Raw genomic sequence first — 22,645 nt, 5'->3', positions numbered from 1 at the left:
ACAAACGACATACTAGAATTATTAATTAAATAAATAAAAATAAAATAAATTTCTTCTAACCTTCTACAATTCGAACAATCAGTTTCAATTTTTAACAAATATGAATGCATTACGAAGAAATATCTAACCTAACCTAAATTAGTATATTCAATATATATATAAAGCTTAATATTGAGCATTTTATGCATAACTGCGCTATAAAAAGTGTTTTGCTGCGTATAAACATAAGAAAATTTCCGCGAGCCGAACCGTTTGTTTATCTGCATATTGATTGCATTTAAATTTTGACACAACCCCAACGTTGCATTCGAATACGCGTGTGTTTTTATATTTCTATATTATATAAATGTCAGCTTGACAGATAAAAACATTTTTTTTTTAAACAGTTACATCTGTTGGTGTGGACGTAGAAGCAACGCGCGCTATTGTTTCTCTATCTGCACAGATAGACTGATCCACAGCAGCGCGTAGCGGGGTACAGCTAGTACTTAAATATATTTTCTGCTTCATATTTGGGTTGACCTAGAAATTCCATTCAGATTCCTTGTAAATTTCATTAGCTTCAGCAAATAGATTTTCTGTTTGATTGTAATTTTTATGATAACATACAAAATGTTTGAATGAAAAGAAGTGCCTACTGACTGGAAGCACTTAATTTAGGTTTTATTTCCATTTACTTGTTCTTATTTTTTATTAATACTATCCCTCTTGTCATTATCAGTATGGTCACCCTATGATTCTGGATGATAAGCCACCACGGTTACTTTGTAATACTTACTTAGTTTATTGTATAATGTTATTGGTGGCAACTATAAACATACTGCCTAGCTGAAATTTTAGTTTGAATAACTGTGTTTAGTGTTTGTTTTTGTACTTTGGTACTTCCCCACCATTCTCTTCCCTATCTCCTTCCCCTCTCAACTACCTTCAGCTTCATAACATACCCCGATTGTGGATGCCACAGTTTTACTGGCTCCAAATGGTTGAGAGCAGTTGTGCGGTATTCACTAATAAAGATAATGTATGCGTATGTTTTCAATATTGTGTATTATGTTCCTTTCTATATTGTAAAGCTGCACATCCCGACAGAGTGAGATGAGCGGCTTATGATTTTATTGTATTACACTATTTTTTGAATAAATAAATAAACAGATAGATAATTATATATTTACCTACGTAAAAAAGTACAAATATCACCATCCTCAACGTTTGCTTGATAAGCCTAAAAATATTAAAATTACTGCAAGCAAGTACTCAAACAAATCACTTTCACTCATTATTAAAGCTAATTTAAATCAATTTATTTACAGTTGCTTCCGGTTTAATCAATTCAAATGCCAAAATATATGCAAATAGAACTTATGAATTGCAAGAATTTAAATAATAATTAAATATACCGCTTTGAACAACTTCAGTGAAACTTCCAGTCAAATAAAGTACCTATGTCGTAAATATTAATAAAAGCGCTTTGATTTTAGTACCTACGTTACACAATTTATTTATTGTAATAAATATAATTCCTTGTAGTAAAGTATAATCTCATATAACATTCGATTAGTATTATAGGTACGCTGGAAACTAGTATTTTAAATCACACAGCTCTCTCGATAGATCACTTTGTGCTGAATGGAGACAAAAACCAGAGGCGTGGAACATCTGTTCAGGGGAGCACTTGATTTTCTTAATGTTGACTATCAAAATTCATCATCATCTACTACGCTACATCCCAGGGTGGGATTCTCTCTCCTCCACACATATTGTTCACTGGCTGCGGTCTTCGGTACTTCTTATCCTGCCCCAATTCTTTTACACACTGACTAGCAACCTCTTCCCTGGATTGCCTCTGGGCTTTTCCATTGGGGTGCACAAACAGTCATATCTTTTGTCATCAACCGGCGTTATTTATTTGTTTACTAACGGACCAAGTCCAATTAACACATTACATATTACACAAAGTTAATGAAACAGAAATGTTACAATAAAAGACACAAGCTATGACAAAAATAATAGATATAATGTCACGTCAAGCAGGATCAAGGTTTTGATGGAGTTCACGACTTCAGCCATATCAATACAAAATATTACGTAATGACTGAAGAAATCATTTGGGCTTACATCAAAAAATTCAAGGTCCTGACTTGAGTTGACAAGTCTGGACATTGGTGAATGGTATCCATAATTTGTGGAGTGTTGATTGAGGAAAAGCAAATCATTATTTCTGAGTCTACGGGAAGGGATATTGAAAGGGATAGGTTGCGACAAAGTAGTTGAATCAATCATTCTGTTAATAATTTTGAAAATGCAGATGAATTCAAAGTCCTTCCTACGTTTTTCTAAAGAAGAAAGTTTTAATTTTAAGTCAAGTTCACTGTAAGGATAATTACCTTTCTAGCCCTAACCTCAAAGCAAGTCCCTTTAAGAAGCGATGCTGTACGGATTCGATATGATTAATGTGAACATCATAGAATGGAGACCAAGTGAACAGCGGCCCAATCGTCTTTAAGGTTTTTAATTTTATAATTCATTTTACGTTAGGTACCATGTTTCACAACCATAGGTAACAGTTGGTCTGATTTTCGTTTTATAAATGAGCAGTTCGGTTCTACTGCAAAGTATTAACGATTCCAGTGGTCCCTTACAGGTATGGGAGTATCTGATTCCAGCAAGGGATTATATTAAAAATAACCTTTAACTTAAACAAGATTTAACGTACTATCGTATATTTAAGTATCAATTTATTCAATTAATTCATTAGCCGCTTGGGCAGAAAAAATATATGTTTAAATTCAAAGCTTTGAAAGCTTGTATATGGGCAAATAACGCTTTAAAAAACGTACGGTTTCATTAGCATTCATTAAATTCAAAATATATTATATTTTCACGTCTTTGTGACGAAATAATATACGGTACACACATTCCGCGGTACATTCAGAAATAAAATCTTACAAGAAATGTCTTTACTTAAGTTCAGTGTCAAAATGTAATAACGGCGTACTTCTCAATTACGTCATTTAGCTGCACAATTCACAACATTTCCCAAAACTGGAGATGATAGCTATGGACGCCATTGCTTTGTGTTGTTGCGAATCTTGTGAGATAATGTGGAAAAAATACAAGGATAAATCTTTAGCGCGACATTCAACAATCAATTGTTACAATTAATCTACTGTTATGTACTATTTTTAGGAAGTGTTCAGGAGTACGCCCCTGCTTGCTTCTACGTGGTCTTAATCTGATGTCTCAGGCAATTACCGGCGCAACGCTTTGACATAATCTAGTGGAGCGGAAGCTGTGTGGATTGTGGATCCGCTTCCAGCTTCTTGGCACCCCCTACATGGGCAAACACGCAGCACACTGCTACTGGGTAGGTACTCTCAGTACTCTGGTCACTGGGAAGTCACTGTGTACTGTGTTCAGACCATAGACATCCAATGTTCATCCAATGGTCATCTCTCTCTCCGTGTGACAGCCCGTTCAGCGGCCCTATTTGGGTAGATGACCTGGGCACTGGCAACAGTGCGGTGGATCGGTAAAGGAGAGACCGGGGACAGTTGTACCAATTTGACTATTACCTTTCTGTGCTTCTGTGGATAAATTGGTACAACTATCTCAAACGGTCATTTCAAATCAAAACAGAAAAAAAAAATTGGTTGTTCCCTACTCAAGAACGCTTCGAAAACCGCCCTAAAATAAACGAATTTGTCGAAAGAAATATGTGGTTAGTAAAAAAGGTTCAACGAGAGCATTTCGATTGTAATATTGTGCTATGGATGCAATCGAAAAAGTTACTTTTATCGCTCAAAAATTGCCTCTTTCCTCTGTGTCTCACGGGCAAGTCTACGTGTCAGTCCGCACGTATCAGGGCCATTGCCTGAAGACGCATCATATGCGTACCTATTATAGCTAGCGAGTTATTCGTCCTGGTATTACTGACTCGTGGTGCAATTGTCCCCAGTCTTCCCTAGCTGACACACTGTGCTTAGATAATGTGCGATACATCTACAGAATCTTCAGATATGACGGTATTCTATTTAAAGTACTTACGGCATAAAGCATAAAAAGCTTGAATAAATGGTGTAAATTTAATTTTATTCGATAATTTCACACTTAGACCAGGAGGTTTTCCAGATGATTGCGTTCCTCATGTATGTTCGGTTCATATTTAAGAATGCTGTGGGGATGGAATTTTTAAGGATGAATAGGAATCAAACTGGGTTCGTTGAATCAATAGGCCTGTTAGAGAGGAACACATTCCTGACTAACTTTTACTTTCTAAAAATTGTAATCCACCCATGAAGATAGGAAAATATTTACTCCAACAGTCCAGAACCTTTAAAAATCCAGAATCTTTATGAATTAAAGACTTTTAGTTTAAGGCATTGTTGTTGAATTAAAAAAGGGTTTATGTGTAAAAAAAGTTCTGCTCTGTAATTATTATTACGCTTGACAGCTGTTTCGACTTCCGAAGGCACTAACGATCTGTGGTGAAGCCACTAAAGAAAAATTTTGTTTACCCTTTGCTAAATTAATGTAAAACTGTATCAAAGTCTCCGTTACATACATTATTGCACCCATTCTTCATTCACAATAGACCCACTTCTACTAATTTGGTGATACTTCTAGCTTTCGTCACCATTACCATTTAATTCTATCCCCGCGGCCTCTGGGCGTGGTTAATCAAGTGAAGCGAAAAGCCTTTTCTAGGCCAGTCCTACATAATATAATGCATTACTAAACAATGTGTATTGTAATAACTCAAAATACAGACAGAGAAACTCAAACACAATCAGATAAAGCTGCCAACCACTTCTGGAAGCAGGCGTTAACTGACAATACACCACTATTACTTACTAGTAATGCAGTAAATAGTAGACTGCATCTCTCTTTAATAAATCCAAACCAAAATTTCTTATGAAATCATAAGATTTTTAAGTAGGTACTCAAAATAAAGCAAACACATTTTACGAAACATTTAAAACAAATTAAGTAAGGAATTGAACAATTTGTCAAAATACATTTTTGCAGGCCGGGTAGGTACCATAATATTGATTATTCCGATTTGACAGCTCGTGGTAGGAACCACGATTATGCTTACCATGGCGGTATTAAAAGGTAGTATCTAACAAGGGCACCATTTTGAACCGGAACCGGAACGTGACAAACAAATTTATAGACATGAAATGCCAGACCTTTCGCATGTTATAACATGTGTTTTTTTTAACTTTCGGAACATATTTTGTGATTTTTTCAATCGAGGAAATTTCATAAATGTAATTACTTTTTCAACTCGGCTTCTGAATAGAGATTATCTTAAAAACTAATATTTTTCATAAGAGCTTAAAAACATAAAGTGTTGAAGAGAATCATGTTAAACGTTATTTATAAATAACTGTTAATTTTAATTTTAACTGAGGTAGAAAAGTAATTCCTCGATTAAGGCGCATAGTAAAACTAGTATTTAAATAACTGCACACAAAACAACTCATTGCTAAATGAAACATTAATCTAAAAACCTTAATATTACTCATGTTTATTACCAAAGTTGTGAAAACGAGATAATGCGATGTTGTTCCCCTTTCCCGTTCGCGTAAAAGATGTCTCATACTAAAATAAACACAAACGCTCGAGATCTGAATATAATTTTCTTATCAGCATCACGTTTGATAAACGCATCGAAAGATTTCCTCACTATCTGACTTGTTTTCCTTTAAAGGCTGTACGTAACAAGGCCAAACAGACGCGAATTCTTGACATTCCAACTCAATATTTGCATGGCTTTGTTAGAGTCGGCGAAATAATTAGCGAGAGTTGTGTTTATGTGCGCAGATTCGTGGGAAAGCGTTGATTTAGAATAGACTAGGAAGCACTAATTGATCGAATACTTTAACTGTGTTTTCTGGGTACGTGAAATACTAATGTCAGAAAGGCTGAATATAATAAAATAAATGCATTTCTTGTAAATACGGAGAGGTAACTACGGAGGGCCAATCGAAGTTTCTAAAAAAATGTAAAAAAACAAGTTCTCGTATTTAAAAAATTAAGAACAAATTAATTACTGCATTTAAATTTCGCAGTGTCCATTTATTCATTATCCTCTCGGAGGGTGAGCTTTTTAGAAAAAAACTGTGTCCCAGGAGTGAGCATTCTTGAAGTACACAAATAAAAAATAAATAAATTCAAAACCATAGTTTTCGCAAAATCTGCTCAAATCATACTGCTTGGGGAGTATTTTGTTCTGGTCGTAATAGTACGGCCATACTGTGCGGAGTATTTTGTTCTGGTCGTAATAGTACGGCCATACTGTGGGGAGTATTTTGTTCTGGTCGTAATAGTACGGCCATACTGTGCGGAGTATTTTGTTCTGGTCGTAATAGTACGGCCATACTGTGCGGAGTATTTTGTTCTGGTCGTAATAGTACGGCCATACTGTGAGGAGTATTTTGTTCTGGCCGTAATAGTACGGCCATACTGTGCGGAGTATTTTGTTCTGGTCGTAATAGTACGGCCATACTGTGCGGAGTATTTTGTTCTGGTCGTAATAGTACGGCCATACTGTGGGGAGTATTTTGTTCTGGCCGTAATAGTACGGCCATACTCGCTGAAAGATTAATATTTTTGAAGATTTTAAGATATGTATAAGCTATTCAATCGAATACGTGCAAAAATATAAAAACAGTTCAAAGGATAAAATTAGAAATAATTTTTGGTTTAAAAATTAGAATGAAAAGGAAAAATTTGTGCTGTGATTTTGCTAAAACTTAAAATATAAGAAGCAAACATATAACGTAAAAGTAAAAAAAGTGTGTTTTTGGCTCATTTAAAACATTACCCGGTAATTTCGTACAATTATTGGATGTGCGATTTATTTGACTATAGGTATCGTAGTTATTATAACATTTGAGATGATTTTTCACAAAATTGGCGCTGCATAAAATATTAAAATATTATTATTATTAAAGATTAAGATTTTTCACCAAAAACAACGCTTCACAAAAAATCTAATTATTATTATAGAGTAATTTATGCCAGTATGTTATACTGCTTGACCGCTAATGTCATTAAAGATGATTAATCAATTGAAGTTATTTATGATGCTATGTTCTAGTACCGTAGCTGGTCGTAATTAATAATTTCTTCAATAATTGCAAAATAACTTCAAGTCATCATTTAACTAAATAAAAATAAAATAATTTGTATACAACACTATTTAATTGAAAAGGATCGGCACGTTTCGAAAACAATGGTTTCTTTGTTAGAAATTTTAATACTAAAGTTGAGGAGCAGCTTAGGTGTTGGAATAATAATAATTATTCAGAATTTGCATATTAAATTTTGGAAAAAAATCGTTATTTCGATATAAATAAGTGTCAAAAATTTTACATACGAATACAGTGGGTTCACAATTTTATGACTTTTAAATTTTAGAAATTAAAAAATGTTAAAACGTAAATTAAATATTATTAATAACCAAATATATTTTTACAAAGAGCCATCGCTTAAATTTATTTTATACGAATACTTATGTTATTTAGAAATCTTATTTACTTATCAATACGAATACTTATGTTATTTAGAAATCTTATTTACTTATCAATACGAATACTTATGTTATTTAGACATCTTAGTTACTTATTAATACTTATGTTATTTAGACATCTTATTTACTTATCAATACGAATACTTATGTTATTTAGAAATCTTATTTACTTATCAATACGAATACTTATGTTATTTAGAAATCTTATTTACTTATCAATACGAATACTTATGTTATTTAGAAATCTTATTTACTTATCAATACGAATACTTATGTTATTTAGACATCTTAGTTACTTATTAATACTTATGTTATTTAGACATCTTATTTACTTATCAATACGAATACTTATGTTATTTAGAAATCTTATTTACTTATCAATACGAATACTTATGTTATTTAGAAATCTTATTTACTTATCAATACGAATACTTATGTTATTTAGACATCTTAGTTACTTATTAATACTTATGTTATTTAGACATCTTATTTACTTTTTTTTTTTTTTTTTTTTATAGTGAATACCTCACAAGAGTCCCAACTGCTCCCGTCTGGAGCCAGTGAGACTATGGCATCCCCAATTGGGGGATGTTGTGAGGCTGAAGGTAAGTGGGGAAGGGAAAGAGGAAGGTGGGGAAGTACCTGGCTATTCAGATCTAGTCACTAAACACGGCTAAAGCCATTTGGAGCAACGTTTCAATTCTGAATGGTGGTCTTACACCAGGGCGATACTGGTAGTATCTTCCACTCTGGAACGTGCCGCAAATATACTATATATTATTATTTTAATTAATTAATTGTGAAATAACACAAATTAATCAAATAAAATTTATTTGCGCACGCCGGGTTCGAACCCGCGACCTTCGGAATGGCAGTCCAATGCGTTACCACTGGACTATGCCGGCCGTCAAATCAATACGAATACTTATGTTATTTAGACATCTTAGTTACTTATTAATACTTATGTTATTTAGACATCTTATTTACTTATCAATACGAATACTTATGTTATTTAGAAATCTTATTTACTTATCAATACGAATACTTATGTTATTTAGAAATCTTATTTACTTATCAATACGAATACTTATGTTATTTAGACATCTTAGTTACTTATTAATACTTATGTTATTTAGACATCTTATTTACTTATCAATACGAATACTTATGTTATTTAGACATCTTAGTTACTTATTAATACTTATGTTATTTAGACATCGTATTTACTTATCAATACGAATACTTATGTTATTTAGACATCTTAGTTACTTATTAATACTTATGTTATTTAGACATCTTATTTACTTATCAATACGAATACTTACGTTATTTAGACATCTTAGTTACTGCTTGATTTTGTTATGATATATACATAAATGTTTGTTATACACATAAATGTAATAATTAACTATTTAATGATAATTTAATTTATTTGTTAATAATAATATATAATTAATCGGGTAAGATTATAACATTTTTGTCCATAGGTACCTACTTATTAGTCTACTTTTAATTTTTTATTATTTTCAATATATTATGATTACCTGACGAAGAAATCCTTTTTGATTAAGTAATGTTGAGTAGAATTTATTTTATTTTTATATAAGTAATTAATAACGTTTGTGTTTTGTACAACGTATAGTAGGGTAGGGCGGGGCTAGTTGAACATGATTTTGCTCATTTGACCCCAGACTCAAAACTCTTATAGATATTTTTATTTTTTCAATTTATTAAGACAGCTTCATTATCTGGCTTTATAATGTTATTCATGAAATTATATAATATGTTGACCTTATGCAAGATATTTTAATTTTTACGCAGAAGGAGAAACGGTTCAACTTGCCTCATAGGTGGGGTTAGTTGAACCATCCCACGGGGGTTGTTGAACAATATACGTATTATCATTCACACTCGTGGTTTAATAAAACAAATTAAGATATTAAAGTAAACTTATTGAAATAATGAAAGAATACAGAATTAGGTAATAGAACGATTATTTTATCTAAAAAAACCGAGTAAAATCAAACAAGTTTTCTTAGATTTATTTGATCGATAAAATCGGAAAATATACATTGGAATAAATCCAGATTTGCTCTTTTGGTGTGCCCACTTTAGACAGGCGTGACGACCAACCCACTCTTCTCCTGGAAAGCTCTGGGAATAAATCTCATCACAAATTAGGTAAGCATATTTTTCACAATTGTCGGACGATGAGTCTGATAATGTGAAGATTTTTTTCTTAGTTGCCTTCTTTTTTGCCTTATCTGTTCCTGTCTTTTGATTCTTAGATTGCTCTTGGGCAAAAGAATCCTTTTCAGGAGTGTCTGTTAAAATAGCTGATCTTATTTTCTTTCTCGCTGTTTGCAGCTGTTTTCTAGGTCCTGCCTTTGTAAATGGTCTAACGGTCTCGGGTAAAAAGTAAACGCCACTTCTAGATGTAGATGCTACAGTATTGTTGTTGATATTGGGAGAAACATTCATTTTGCCTGTTGTCGGTATACCGTGTACGCATCTAGAAAGTGAAAAAAAGTCGGTATTATTGATAAGTTCACGAGTGAAATGACTGCACTACGTATAAAATTACGGTAAGGAATCTGAATGGGGCAAGTTGAACTAAATGGTTCAATTAGCCCCACCCATGTTTTTTTACAAATTTCATCGGATAACTCATATACCACTAAATGTATAACAAATTCACAATTAACAAAATAAAGTTAAGTAAACGCCAATTTCAAATTGACTTACCTTGACTCGGTACCTTTATCCTTGATATCTATTTTCAAAAAAGCAGTCGATCGTCTTTTTTTACTTTTGGAGCAAAAATCACACAAAATCCCCGTACACACGCTACGGATGCCATGTGCCCACTGAATGCTTGGTGGCGAGGTTCCCACACTTCTAGCTTGCTAGGACATGTTCAGCATTCTTCCTAAGTCTTTCGGTTCCGAAGATATTGGCGTGGCCCAACAAGCCCCTTGGTTCAACTAGCCCCGCCCAACCCTACTCTCGCGTAACGTATTTCAATGGTCGTGTATAATAGAGCTTGGACAGCGACATTTACCCACTGACCGTGAAATAATAACATTATTGTTCTAATTAGTCGCAAATTAGCACAGATAATAATAATTATCTCTGTAGTAGGTGTCAAAAGGCTTTGTTGTTCACTAATGAAAATTTTTCAAGGTATTTCAGTTTGTTTGTAAAAGCTTAAATGCCGAAAATAGCTTATTTACCTACGTGATAATGAAAACAAATTTGTTTTCCAAAATATTTGATATTTTTCAATGTAAGACTTACTTACTTTTTTCTTTTTTTGAAAAGAAAGAAAAACATTCCCGGGTTACGAATAACTTGATAACCACCACAGTAAGCGGAAAATATTGCTTGTTTGAGGACTTAGCCAGTCAAGAATTGAACATACTACGCCTGGGTGGGACTCAAACGTGATGTCAACTCAGCCACCGACCGGTCTTTGTACGAGTATATATGGATGTCAGGACGAAATTACACATGCATGAATGTATTGTATTTATGGATGTCAGGACAAAATAACACATGCATGAATGTATTGTATGTATGGATATCAGGACGAAATAACACATGCATGAATTTATTGTATGAATGGATGTCAAGACGAAATTACACATGCATGAATGTATTGTATGTATGGATGTCAGGACAAAATAAGACATACATGAATGTATTGTATGTATGGATGCCAGGACGAAATAACACATGCATGAATGTATTGTATGTATGGATGTCAGGACGAAATAACACGTGCATGAATGTATTGTATGTATGGATATCAGGAAGAAATAACAGATGCATGAATGTATTGTATGTATGGATGTCAGGAGGAAATAACACGTGCATGAATGTATTGTATGTATGGATGTCAAGACGAAATAACACATGCATGAATATATTTTATGTATGGATGTCAGACAAAATTACACATTCATGAATTTCTCGTACCAATATAACACTGCCAGAATGGAGATAATTAAACCTACTTAAATTACATCTTCTGGAATTACTATGTGAGTCTATGTGACTAGGCCAGTGGCTATGGAATCCCCGATAATGGTATGTTGTGAGGCTGAAGGAAAAGGGGAAGGGGAAGATATGAGGGCTAGGAAGGCGGGGAAGTAGTTGGCTATTCAAATTTGGTCACCAAAAATGGCTAAAGCCATTTTAAACAAAGTTTCGATTCCGAATGGTGAAACCAGAGCGATATTTGTGAAACTTTCCAGAATGGAAGATAATAATAATAATAATAATGATTTATTGTCTTCTTTTCTTATTAACATATAGATATAATGATATCCTCACTGGGATCTCCCGTGCTGAGGATGTCATTTACATATTATAATTTAATTATAAGAAATTAATATTACAACAAAGTATCATGTAGTATATATATATTTTTTAAAGTAATTTTAAAATAAGTAAGATAGTGTTTTTTGGTATAGTTCAGTTGATTCTGTTTTAGTCTGTGTTTGATCTCAGTAAATTTTCTATTTCAGATCTCCCTATGTTAAGTATCCAGCTTTTTATTTGAGATTTAAATGTTAAAGTGTTGAGGTTTTTGAGTGTGAGTGGTATTTTATTATAGAGTTTAATACTATGATATAAAAAGATACTCTTCAGAACCGAAACGTTGTTGCTTGAAGTAGCTTTAACCGTATTAGGTGAATAGATCTGAATAGCCAGGTACTACTCTACCTTCCTCTCACCAATTGCCTTCCACTCCCCACTACCGTTAGCCTCACAACATAGCCCTGTTGGGGATGCCATAGTCTTTCTTATTAGCTCCAAAAGTGTAGGCCGAGTTGAGACTCTTGTTTACATAAAAAGAAAACAATTATTTTTCAAATTATATTTAAGATTGCTTATAGTAGTGCACGCTTAAATTTTGTTTTACAAAAACAATCAGTGTTAATGTAGCGCACTTCTAAAGACCAGACCAAGATCGTTGGCGCAAATACATTACGATATCAATATAAGATTTACATTAATTATAAAATTAATTGGAGAATTATTAACTTTACAGCTTACCTTATTATATTTGTATACGGTCGACGTAAACGGCTATTATAAATTAAGTCACTGAATATAATAATCTGTTTTTATACGAGTACAAGTTATTCTTGCGCGGCGGGACGAGTCTAGTTGCATTTTCAACATGTAAAATATGAATAAGAACATTAACAATAAATGTATTGCATTTAAAATGTCAAGGAAGAGTATTTGAGGAATATGTACGAGGTTGAAATACATAATTGTTTATTCAATATAAAGGGTGATTGTTGTTCTAAGATGAGTTCAATTTGTGTAAATTTTTTCCTTTATCGAAATATGATTTCAAATGATTGAAATGTTTTATAGATGACCAGAAGTCATTACCCAGCTATATCCTAGTTTAAATAACCTATTTTTTCAACTAACAACCAGAAAATATAAAGATAAACAATTAGCCTTATATTGTTTTTGACAGGTTGGGTAATATTTAAGAACGCTATAGCTTATCTTAGCAATTACGTAACGAGTTGAAAATTGATGCAGTGAGCTTGAAATTCTATATTGAAAAATCTTTGCAAATTTCATTAAGCTAGAGATAACCGTTCGCAAGTTCTTTGTGAGGCATTGGTACAGAAAACAGATGTTTTGAATTTTAGCTAACCTTGGTCATTGTAGTTAACAGTTAACTATCAAGTGGGGGAGTAGGTAGTACCCAAAATTACTATGCTACTTATATTAGCTTAAATACTTGACATATCATTTTAGTATTTTACGTATTTCTGCGCAAATACACAAGTTACCATTAATAATTGACTGAATAGTTGGGATTTCTGTAGTTTAAAAGCCCATAAAACAGAAAAATGCATGGGGTCGTCGGAAGATCCACTTGGTTACAGACGTTTTGTTTGGCATCTTGGCCTGTCAAGAGTTAAGTTCAAATTGATATGAGTTATTCATTGTATTACACTATAATAATATTGTTTTATATTATTATTATAGTGTAATGCAATTAATAACTCATATCAATTTAACAAGACGTCTGTAACCAAGTGGGACTTTCGACGACCCCATGCATAAGACAGAAAAATGCATGGGGTCGTCGGAAGACCCACTTGGTTACAGACGTTTTGTTTGGCATCTTGGCCTGTCAAGAGTTAAATTAAAATTGATACGAGTTATTAATTGTATTACACTAAAATAATATTGTTTTATATAATATATCACATTCACTCTCCTGATAAAGCAACTACTTGCGTATTACAGGACCGGCTCTATGCGGGCGCAATTGGAGCGGTCCGCTCCAAGCGCCGAGTTGCCAAGGTTAACATATCGCCCTTGAATTTTTTTTCATGTAAATGGTGCTACACGAAAATAAAAATCATCAGAATATTATTGATTACAGTGATCATCTACGTAGGCGTCTACTGGTTTTGACAAGGGGCGCTAAAATTTTATTCGTGCCAGGCGCCATTTGGCTCAGAGCCGGGCCCTGTGTGTATATTATTGTGTAAAGTTATACAAAGCACATATTTAAAGTTAAGTTATAAAGGGATAATTTTCAAAGTGAAGTTTAATGTTTAAAGTAAAGTTTAAAAGTGAAAGCTTTGAGAGTAAAGAAAGTTAAGTGAAAAGTTAGACATTCAGAATGAATGTAAAATAAATAATAATTATTAATTTCCAATATCATTTTCTGATCTAAATTGATAAGACAAGTAATATAATTATTTAGCCATTTAAGATGACAATAGAAAAAACAACATGTACATAAGAAAAAAATATGATACTTTTATGAGACAATTTATAAAAAGAATAAAAAATTTGGATAAGATGAGCGTTATATATTAGAAGTAACAAACAAAACGTAATATATCGAAGAAAAAGTAAAAATTATATGGTGGTACCACAATATTTTTTTTTAATTATTGGTGTGGTTTATTTGTGTTCGTATATCGAGAGGTTATCGATAAATATGAAATTAGAACTAAAAATAAGGACAAATATTTGAAAAAGAACTAATCAATCAATTTGGCTCCGTTTATACATCAGGAATTTTATAGTGAAATTAGCTAGTTTCCTTGCTACTTAGGGCCCATTTCCTACACAAATACACAGTCGATATTTACAGCAGTAATAACACGTTTGTATGTGTGAAGATTGGACTCATTATTCAAATTAACCTTTTAATAAAAAAACGTATCGCTTATAGCACGAAGAGAAATTTCGTAATTGACTGATAAATTGATTAAAATGTGCAAACATTGAATGTCGTCGTTGGCACGTGGCTTTCGCACAAGTTTTGTATAAAACTCACAAAAATAAATATAATTAATATATTATTTGAAACCAACTTTCTTAGTTGTTGTTATAAGTTTTAAGTTCATTCACCTATCAATTTGAGAAACAATATTATTATTATTTTTGATGCCAAAAATTCTATAAGCCGGAGCCAGTGAATCGGGGAATGTTGCTAAGCTGGATGAGGTGGGAAGGTGATGAATATTATGAAAGAAGAAAGTCTGATTATTCAGATCTGATCACTAAACAAAGACCACCATATAGATTAGAAACTTTGTAAGGAATAGCTTTAACCTTGTTTGGTGACCAAATCCGAAGAGCCAGGCAGGTACTTCCCCACCTCCTTTCCCCCATTTCCTCCTCTTTTTCACTGCTTTCCCACACCCATCAGTGGCTAGAGCTAGTGTAGTAAGATTGAAAACTTTGGCAGAAATCGATTAATTGAAAAAAAATCTTTTCAGGATTCTTTCCAGATTAAAAAATCTTTTAGTTCCAAACTGAAAATTTTTCATAAAACTTAATTTTTTTTCAGCTACAAAAACATCATTAATGTCGTAATTTACAATCTTACCCACCCAGTTGGGGATGCCATAGTCCCACTGGATAGGGATAGTCACTTTAAACAATAGATAAAATTATCATACGAATTATTTTGATTTTGATTGGTGATCTCTCACCAGGGCAATACTGAAAGAATCTTCCGCTTTAAGGCAATGCATATAAACAATCCCTGGATTTATATGGTAGAATTAGTGAAATATTTCTTTCCGTGTGAATGATTTTTTTTCTTATTTTATAATCTTAATCATATTGTAAAAAAAGTAATTCGAGAATACCCAAGCACTCAGTCGGGCAACACTTCCTGAAGATAAAATGGCTTAATTAATCTTATTTGTGAATTTTGATATTTATTTTCTTGGTTCATTATTGGCAAAACGGGTTTTACAAGTTGTGATAGCTTTTTTTGAATTATAATTGTAGATAATGCGATAATATACCAGTCCCGTGCAATGTAAGGTAAGGTCTTAATTTAAAAACGAGATTTGCAGCAAGATTAATGGGATGAAGTGAAATTTTCAAATATATATAAGTTATGTAAGTTTTTGTTTGTAAAATCAAATGTGATACTTCTAATAGGTTCGTGTAGACTGTAGATAGTAGACACAGTTTTTCAATTGCTTCTAAATTACGGCTTAATGTCAGGTATTTCAGTTGATTTTTAAGTCCAGCTTGAGAAATATTTACGCCCGTCGCGTTGGTGTCCGTAAGAGTGATACCATTACTAGAACATGCTGATATATCGGCGGAACGGTAATGATTTTTTATTTTTACGACAAAAGCGCAAGACTCAAAAGGCTAAATATCAAATTTAATATTCAAAATAAAAGTGTACGTTAACTAAGTTAAGTAAAATGTGACAGATACCCGATTCATTCCTGCGTTTAAAAAAATGAACAACTTCTTAATTTCTGCCAATTTATAACATATTTCCAAGCAAAGTATGCTCCAAAAATTATAAGAAAAACACGGTTGGTTCTCTTATTCAACATGTTACAGAAATGAAAAAAAATCACTGTGTTTCTATAAAAGCTACTTTTGACATTTTAAATGAGGTATTTAAAAAGAGTTATTCTTTGATGTGATTTGAGATGTGTATTTGATGATTATGGACACTGTAATGCTGTCCAAAATGTTAGTTAAAGACGGAGGTGACGCAAACGGCATAGTACTCCAAAAATAAAACACAACACGAGTCATGCTTTATTAAATATTTTCACTAACGCCTATCATAATTTCTTTTTTAAATATTCCCACACTTCCTCTAATATTCGTATTTACATATCTCCCTTTCAAACCATCTTCTTAAATTCTTTTAAGGCTTACTATGGAGCTTTAAGGCTTAAGTAACACATACTCATAAGCCGAGCTTAAGAAGCAACTGAAAAACTGGACCTAAGGGGTTTTGTATTCGATATAAAAGTAACTAGAATATTCGTGAGTGAGAATTATCTTTAATGAAAGGCTTTAGAGAAAATGAGAGTGAATTAAATGTTCTTAATCTAGTCCAGTCCGGCCACTTGGAGCACATGACTTTGAAAGTTTGCTATAATATAAAACGATTGAAACACATTATTAGCTATTTAGTTTAACATAGTTTATTGTTATTACTACGCATTATTATTAATATTTGATTAGAAACTGTGGAAAGTGGTCTGCAAAGAAGTTGTGTACATGTATAGAAGAGTGCTCGTAAAATCAAATAAATTACATTACACGTTTGGTGTTTATCTAAAATTTAAAATATTATATTTAAAAAATAATAAATGTGATTATCAGTTTTTTCGTAGGTAATTTTCTCCTTGGAGAGAAGAGGTATGTAATAGAAGGGCATGGACGAAATGAGAAACATCCTTCCAATGAAATAAAGTTTATTAGCAGAATCATCCTAGTTGTTGAATAGCATAAGTTTATGGCGTTAAAACAGCCTGCGGATGTACGTTGAAGTTTGGCATTAAAATTTGATAACTATTATACAAATTAATTAATGGTAATAATTATACAAAATAATTGATTACGTATTTATTAACTCTTGGTGTGCCGACCCAAAATTTTCGCCTTGCAACATCTGATTTTACTGTCGTAACATAAAAAAATAAGTTTTTGTAAATTGTACCGTCTAACCAGAATGTTTATAAAAACAGCATATAATCTATTACATGTAGTTTCTGCAAAATAACTAGTTATTTTCATAGATACGTTTAAAATTTTTCAATTTATTTTCAATTTTTAAACGTATCCTAAAGGATATGTTGATGTTTAAAAGGTAAATTAAAAACTATACAAAATAATTCATCATGAAATGCATGTATTCAAAATGGTGAGTTTTAGGTTAGCAAGAATTTAATGATTTTTTTTTTACTGTTTAGTGTATGATACTGTTCTAAAAATGTATTTCTTTCTGTATTCATTTAAACGTATCCTAAAGGATATGTTGATGTTTAAAAGGTTAATTAAAAACCATACAAAATAATTCATCATGACATGCATGTATTTAAAATAGTGAGTTTTAGGTTGGCAAGAATTTAATGATTTATTTATTTTACAGTTTAGTGTACGATACTGTTCTAAAAATGTATTTCGTTCTGCATTCATGTTGAGAGCTGGAGCGTTTGATATTTATATTCTGAACACTGTTATTCAACATTACAACATGCTAATCCGGAAGGTGTTGGCAGATAGTTCAACAGCGATTGAGGAAGTCAGAACAACGATTGAAGATATTCACAAAAGTCCAGCACAAAGAACAGGCAGTAGAAAGATACTCGTGTGTAGTTACTTCAAACCGCAAGAATACAATACAGGCTGTTGTACTACAATATTGCAGATATGTTCCAATACTATTTGCAACCTAGACACACGAGAAATACTCAAACGATAAAACGAAGACAAATAGTAGAAATGTGTAATACACATAAGTTAGAAACTCCCCTAACAGATCAAATTTTAGACTTTTTTTGCAAGGTGCTAAGATTAGCTGAAAACTAATGTGTTTTGACTGAATTTCAACCTCATACGCTAAACACAAAATGTATGAAAACCTAACAGTAAAGTTCATGACAATGTGTAAAAGGATTGTTTCAATGTATGAATTCTTATGGGGCAGGTTACGTTGAAATTGATTGTTTGACCAATTGTCTTGATTTGTAAAGTGGGTTGAGTGATTGGGGATTAAACCCAGAGCTGTCAGATATGGCAGTGTTTATGGGTCGCGAGGAAAATGATCCACGTGTCAAGGAAACAATGGAGGTAGCATGACCCCGAACAGGGAAATACTAGTTCTGTAGAACCAAAGGGTTCGGCAAAATCAGTATCTCAACTGGTAGGTACACCAGCGAACCAGGGAAATGTATTTTTATTTAAATACTACAGCAGACTTTCAACTGCCTGGAGCCAATGGGACTATGGTGACCTAGATCGGATATAATGTGAAGCTGAAGAGATTGGGGAGAAAAAAGGAGACAAATAAGAGGAGGGTTGGGTTAGGTTAGGTAAATACCTACTTGATCAATCATATATGGTCATAAACTAACGATTTAAAATCTGCCAAGATTCCCGAACAAATAAAACATTAAATTAATTCATATTATGATAAAATTTCAGAATGATTCAGAGTGGTGGGAGTGAATGTCAAGGGTATTTTATGCGACCCGACAACATAAGACATATAAACTTAAATAATCTTATAAGAACTAGTTAAAAATAATTATTTTGATGTTGAATGAAAATAATAATTGTTAAATTTAGAAGACATTTATAAATTAAATTAAAACGTTTAAAGTCACTTTGATGTAGATGCCTACGAGATTGCCGCAGGAGTTAGTTCTTGTGATTAATTTACAATTCATATATATTTACATCCATACTGACGTCACGCGGTGATACTTTAGGTCACATTTGGAATTACTATTGGGTATAAAATAGGTCAATACGAACTTTTATTAGAAAACCACTGTATATCGGTCAGATATACATACTTAAGTTGTAATGAAATGTACATACTTAAGTTTCCAAAAATTGAAAATAATGCACTTTAGTAACTATTTCGTATAAAAAACCGGATAATATAATTTGACGTCTTTACTTCAAAATTGTTTTTTTTTAGTCATTGAGGTATACAGGGTGTATCGGGACGTACCCGACAAACTTTAACCAGCTATTTCTTAGCCCATTTAGAGTAAAAAATGTCATGGGCACTTTGCTGTCCGGTAACATTTTTTTTAATAAAAAATTTACCATTCATATTTTCACCAATGTTTTATCCTTTGTCAAAGTTTGAAAACCCATCTGGCAATATTTTATTCAAGTTTCGTTGAATAATGTACGTACGTACCTATATTGGCGCGCTTTTACAATCACAACGAAATGGCATGCCACCATTCGTCTCATTTTTAACTATTATTATTTAGTGCGTATGAAAGAGCGAGGACGCTTTTTGACACACTTGCTAATAACAGCTGTTGAACACGAGAAACAATGCCAATGACAGTGACGGAGTGTGGATTTATTTATTTATTTTTTGTTTTTAATTGAAAAAAATGTTACCGAACTGCAAAGTGCCGATAACATTTTTTACTCCAAATGTGCTAAGAAATAGCTGGTTAAAGTTTGTCGGGTACGTGCCGATACACCCTGTGTAGGTAGAGTGTATATTCCTAGCAAAATCATGGTAAAATGTTGTTGGAAGTAGGAAGTGGTGGCTGTCGACGTCGCCCGAATTTTTCCGACCGCGAACGAACTCTACCGACCTCCCGCCGCGCCATCGCCCGGAACATTTGGGTTAATGCTGCGCTCCACTTCAAGTGCTCTTTATGTTTTTTTAACGTTGAGGGCCTGCAATCCCATTTTTAACTGGATTACGATTAATTTTAAAAGATTAGTATCTTCGTGTGGGACATGATTTTATAATGAGTTTATATGAGGTACTCAAATACTGAAATGAGGTTTTAAGGTGTGGTGTGAGGTTTGGTTGAACCAAAAAGGAGAAATCCCTAGAAAATTCTCGTTACCTGAGGTATCCTACTCACCACTTGACTACCTCAAAACGTTTGTAGTAATACAAACTTTTTGTATTAAAACAAAACCTTTTGTAGTAATACAAAGAAAAAGATTTGAGACAAACATATTTTGTGAGGTGGTGGGTGGGAACATTTGTGGTACATCTTTATGAGGTAGGTACTCAACATTACTACCTATACATGTAATATTGGTAATTGTGTTTTTGGGTCAGTTGACTGCACGTCGCAGATCGTTATCTCCACAGCCTTTCATATTTTATTATTGCGATGAATGGCTTGCTATTATTGACAAAACTTGCTTTAGTTTACACATAATCATTTTATCTCAAATGGTTACTTAGTTCTTGTTTTTATATAATTATTTTTTATCAAAGTGAATTATACAAATCGAAGTGGACTTACGGTGCATCTTGATGTGTCTAGGATTTCCAATTCTGAAGCAACGTTGTCAAAAGCGATGTTATGTCTGTATAGCATATCTGAAAACAAAAAAAAAGTTTCATTAAGATTCATTCAAACATCTCTTTTCAAATAGTATTTTGAAAGTTGTTAAAAAAAGCCGGTGTGCTATAGAAACTTTATGTTATGACTAGATAGAATTCATAGCATTAACGATATTTTCGTGATTTAAAGCGATAAATGGTGTTTTTAGTGAACCTTAAAGGCTATGCAGGAGGTAAAGGACTAGGTTGTCTTAACCCAAATAAGATAGAGTTGTCAGAAGAGTTCTGTGATACTGTGAACTTTTAAGACAACACCACTAATCTATTTTTTGAGCACTCAAGTAAAATGTTCAATCCTGCGATTGCATGTCAGAATGACCAGCGATCAGACGCTATTCTTTTAGGAAGTAAAAATAGGCTTGCACCAACATTCAAATCTGTTGATGACAGTAAATTCCTGGAAGGTAACAGCCATTTTCAAAGTCAGCTTGTAGAGCAAGTGAGGGATGGAGTCACTGTAGACATAATAATTCAGCTACTCTTAGCTGTAAAAATTGTTCACAGAGAATTTGCTGATGCAGCTCTGACGACTTGTGGGCCCCTGTGAATAGTGTTGACGCAGAAAGATTTTTTTAGTCGCTATAATCTTGTATTGACAGATAGTAGAACGAAAATGACAAACTCTACGGTAGAAACATGTGCCATGTTGAGTTTCAATCAATAATACAATAAACATATTTCAAGTGATTTTGCTAATTTAATTGTTTTTCCCCTCTTGCCAACTCCCGTTCCTTGACGTTATCCTATTTAGCTAGAAAAGCTATTTTTTCAATAATGAATGCTACATTTCTTAAGAATTAAAGCTACGAATGGGTTTTTCTAGTTTTGAATATTTAAATCAATTTTTCTTTACTTTCGGCGCTTATACCTGACTTATGAATCTCTTTGTAACATATTTTTACAACCTAAGGACACATCTAAAGGAATACCACTGATATATTCGTTACACCCTCACTCCTTTCTCATAAACAACACATTTAACAGAAAGAGAGGCTTCCAGCGGTGGCCGGTGGGTCCTACACACTACGGGAGCTAAAATGGTTGTGAATTTCCGAAGCACCGACCGTTCCGCAATATTGCGAGATTAACTGTCATACAAATCACACTGAATTGTATGCAAATAGTAATAAAACTCTGTAATGCAACGGGAATGCTGCAGTGTGCTATAAGTCTTAAATATTACCTTTCCCGCAGGAAAAACCGCATTGAACATATCTACCTAGAATATTTCCCACTCAGTTGCAACTAGTGACTTATACTTTGTTAATAATTAATTACGTAATTTTATTTGTGAGTTCCAGATATTTAAAAAATTGCAACTGATTAAGAAAATTATTCAAATTATAAAAATAATCTTTTCAAAAATCGATACCTACCTATCTACCTTTTTATTTTTTACATTAAACCGAACGATAGTCCCAACAGCTCCCAACCGTCTAGAGCTAGTGAGACAACCGGGGTATGTTGTAAAGTCGAAGGTAGTAGGAATAGAAAGGAGATGGGGAAGAGGATGGTGGGGAAGTACCTAACTATTCAGATCTGGCCACTAAATACGGCCACAGCCATTGTCTTAAACCAGGGCGGTACTGAGATTATCTTCCACTCTGTAACATGCCGCGATTGCCATTTTAGATGAGTAAATTGTGAAATAATACGAATTCATCAAATTAAATTTACTTGCGCATTCCGGGGTTTGAAGCATCAACATC

General features: G+C 33.0%; 1 protein-coding gene across 1 annotated transcript in view; it reads right to left on the bottom strand.

The window, feature by feature from the left end:
- The window catches only part of LOC149423071 (ras-related and estrogen-regulated growth inhibitor-like protein A), a 318,583-nt gene that overhangs the window by 33,299 nt on the left and 262,639 nt on the right, over positions 1-22,645 (bottom strand). Inside the window, exon 4 of the mRNA XM_089632840.1 lies at positions 20,836-20,912. Within this exon, the coding sequence (XP_089488966.1) occupies positions 20,836-20,912 (77 nt within the window). The remainder of the gene's footprint in view (positions 1-20,835; positions 20,913-22,645) is intronic.

Source organism: Hesperophylax consimilis, chromosome 6, assembly GCF_061612785.1.
Source record: "Hesperophylax consimilis isolate HC1 chromosome 6, BYU_Hcon_1.0, whole genome shotgun sequence".
Classification (NCBI taxonomy): Eukaryota; Metazoa; Arthropoda; class Insecta; order Trichoptera; family Limnephilidae; genus Hesperophylax; species Hesperophylax consimilis.
The sequence above is the reverse complement of the archived record's forward strand: the minus strand, read 5'-3'. Positions and strand labels throughout refer to the sequence as shown.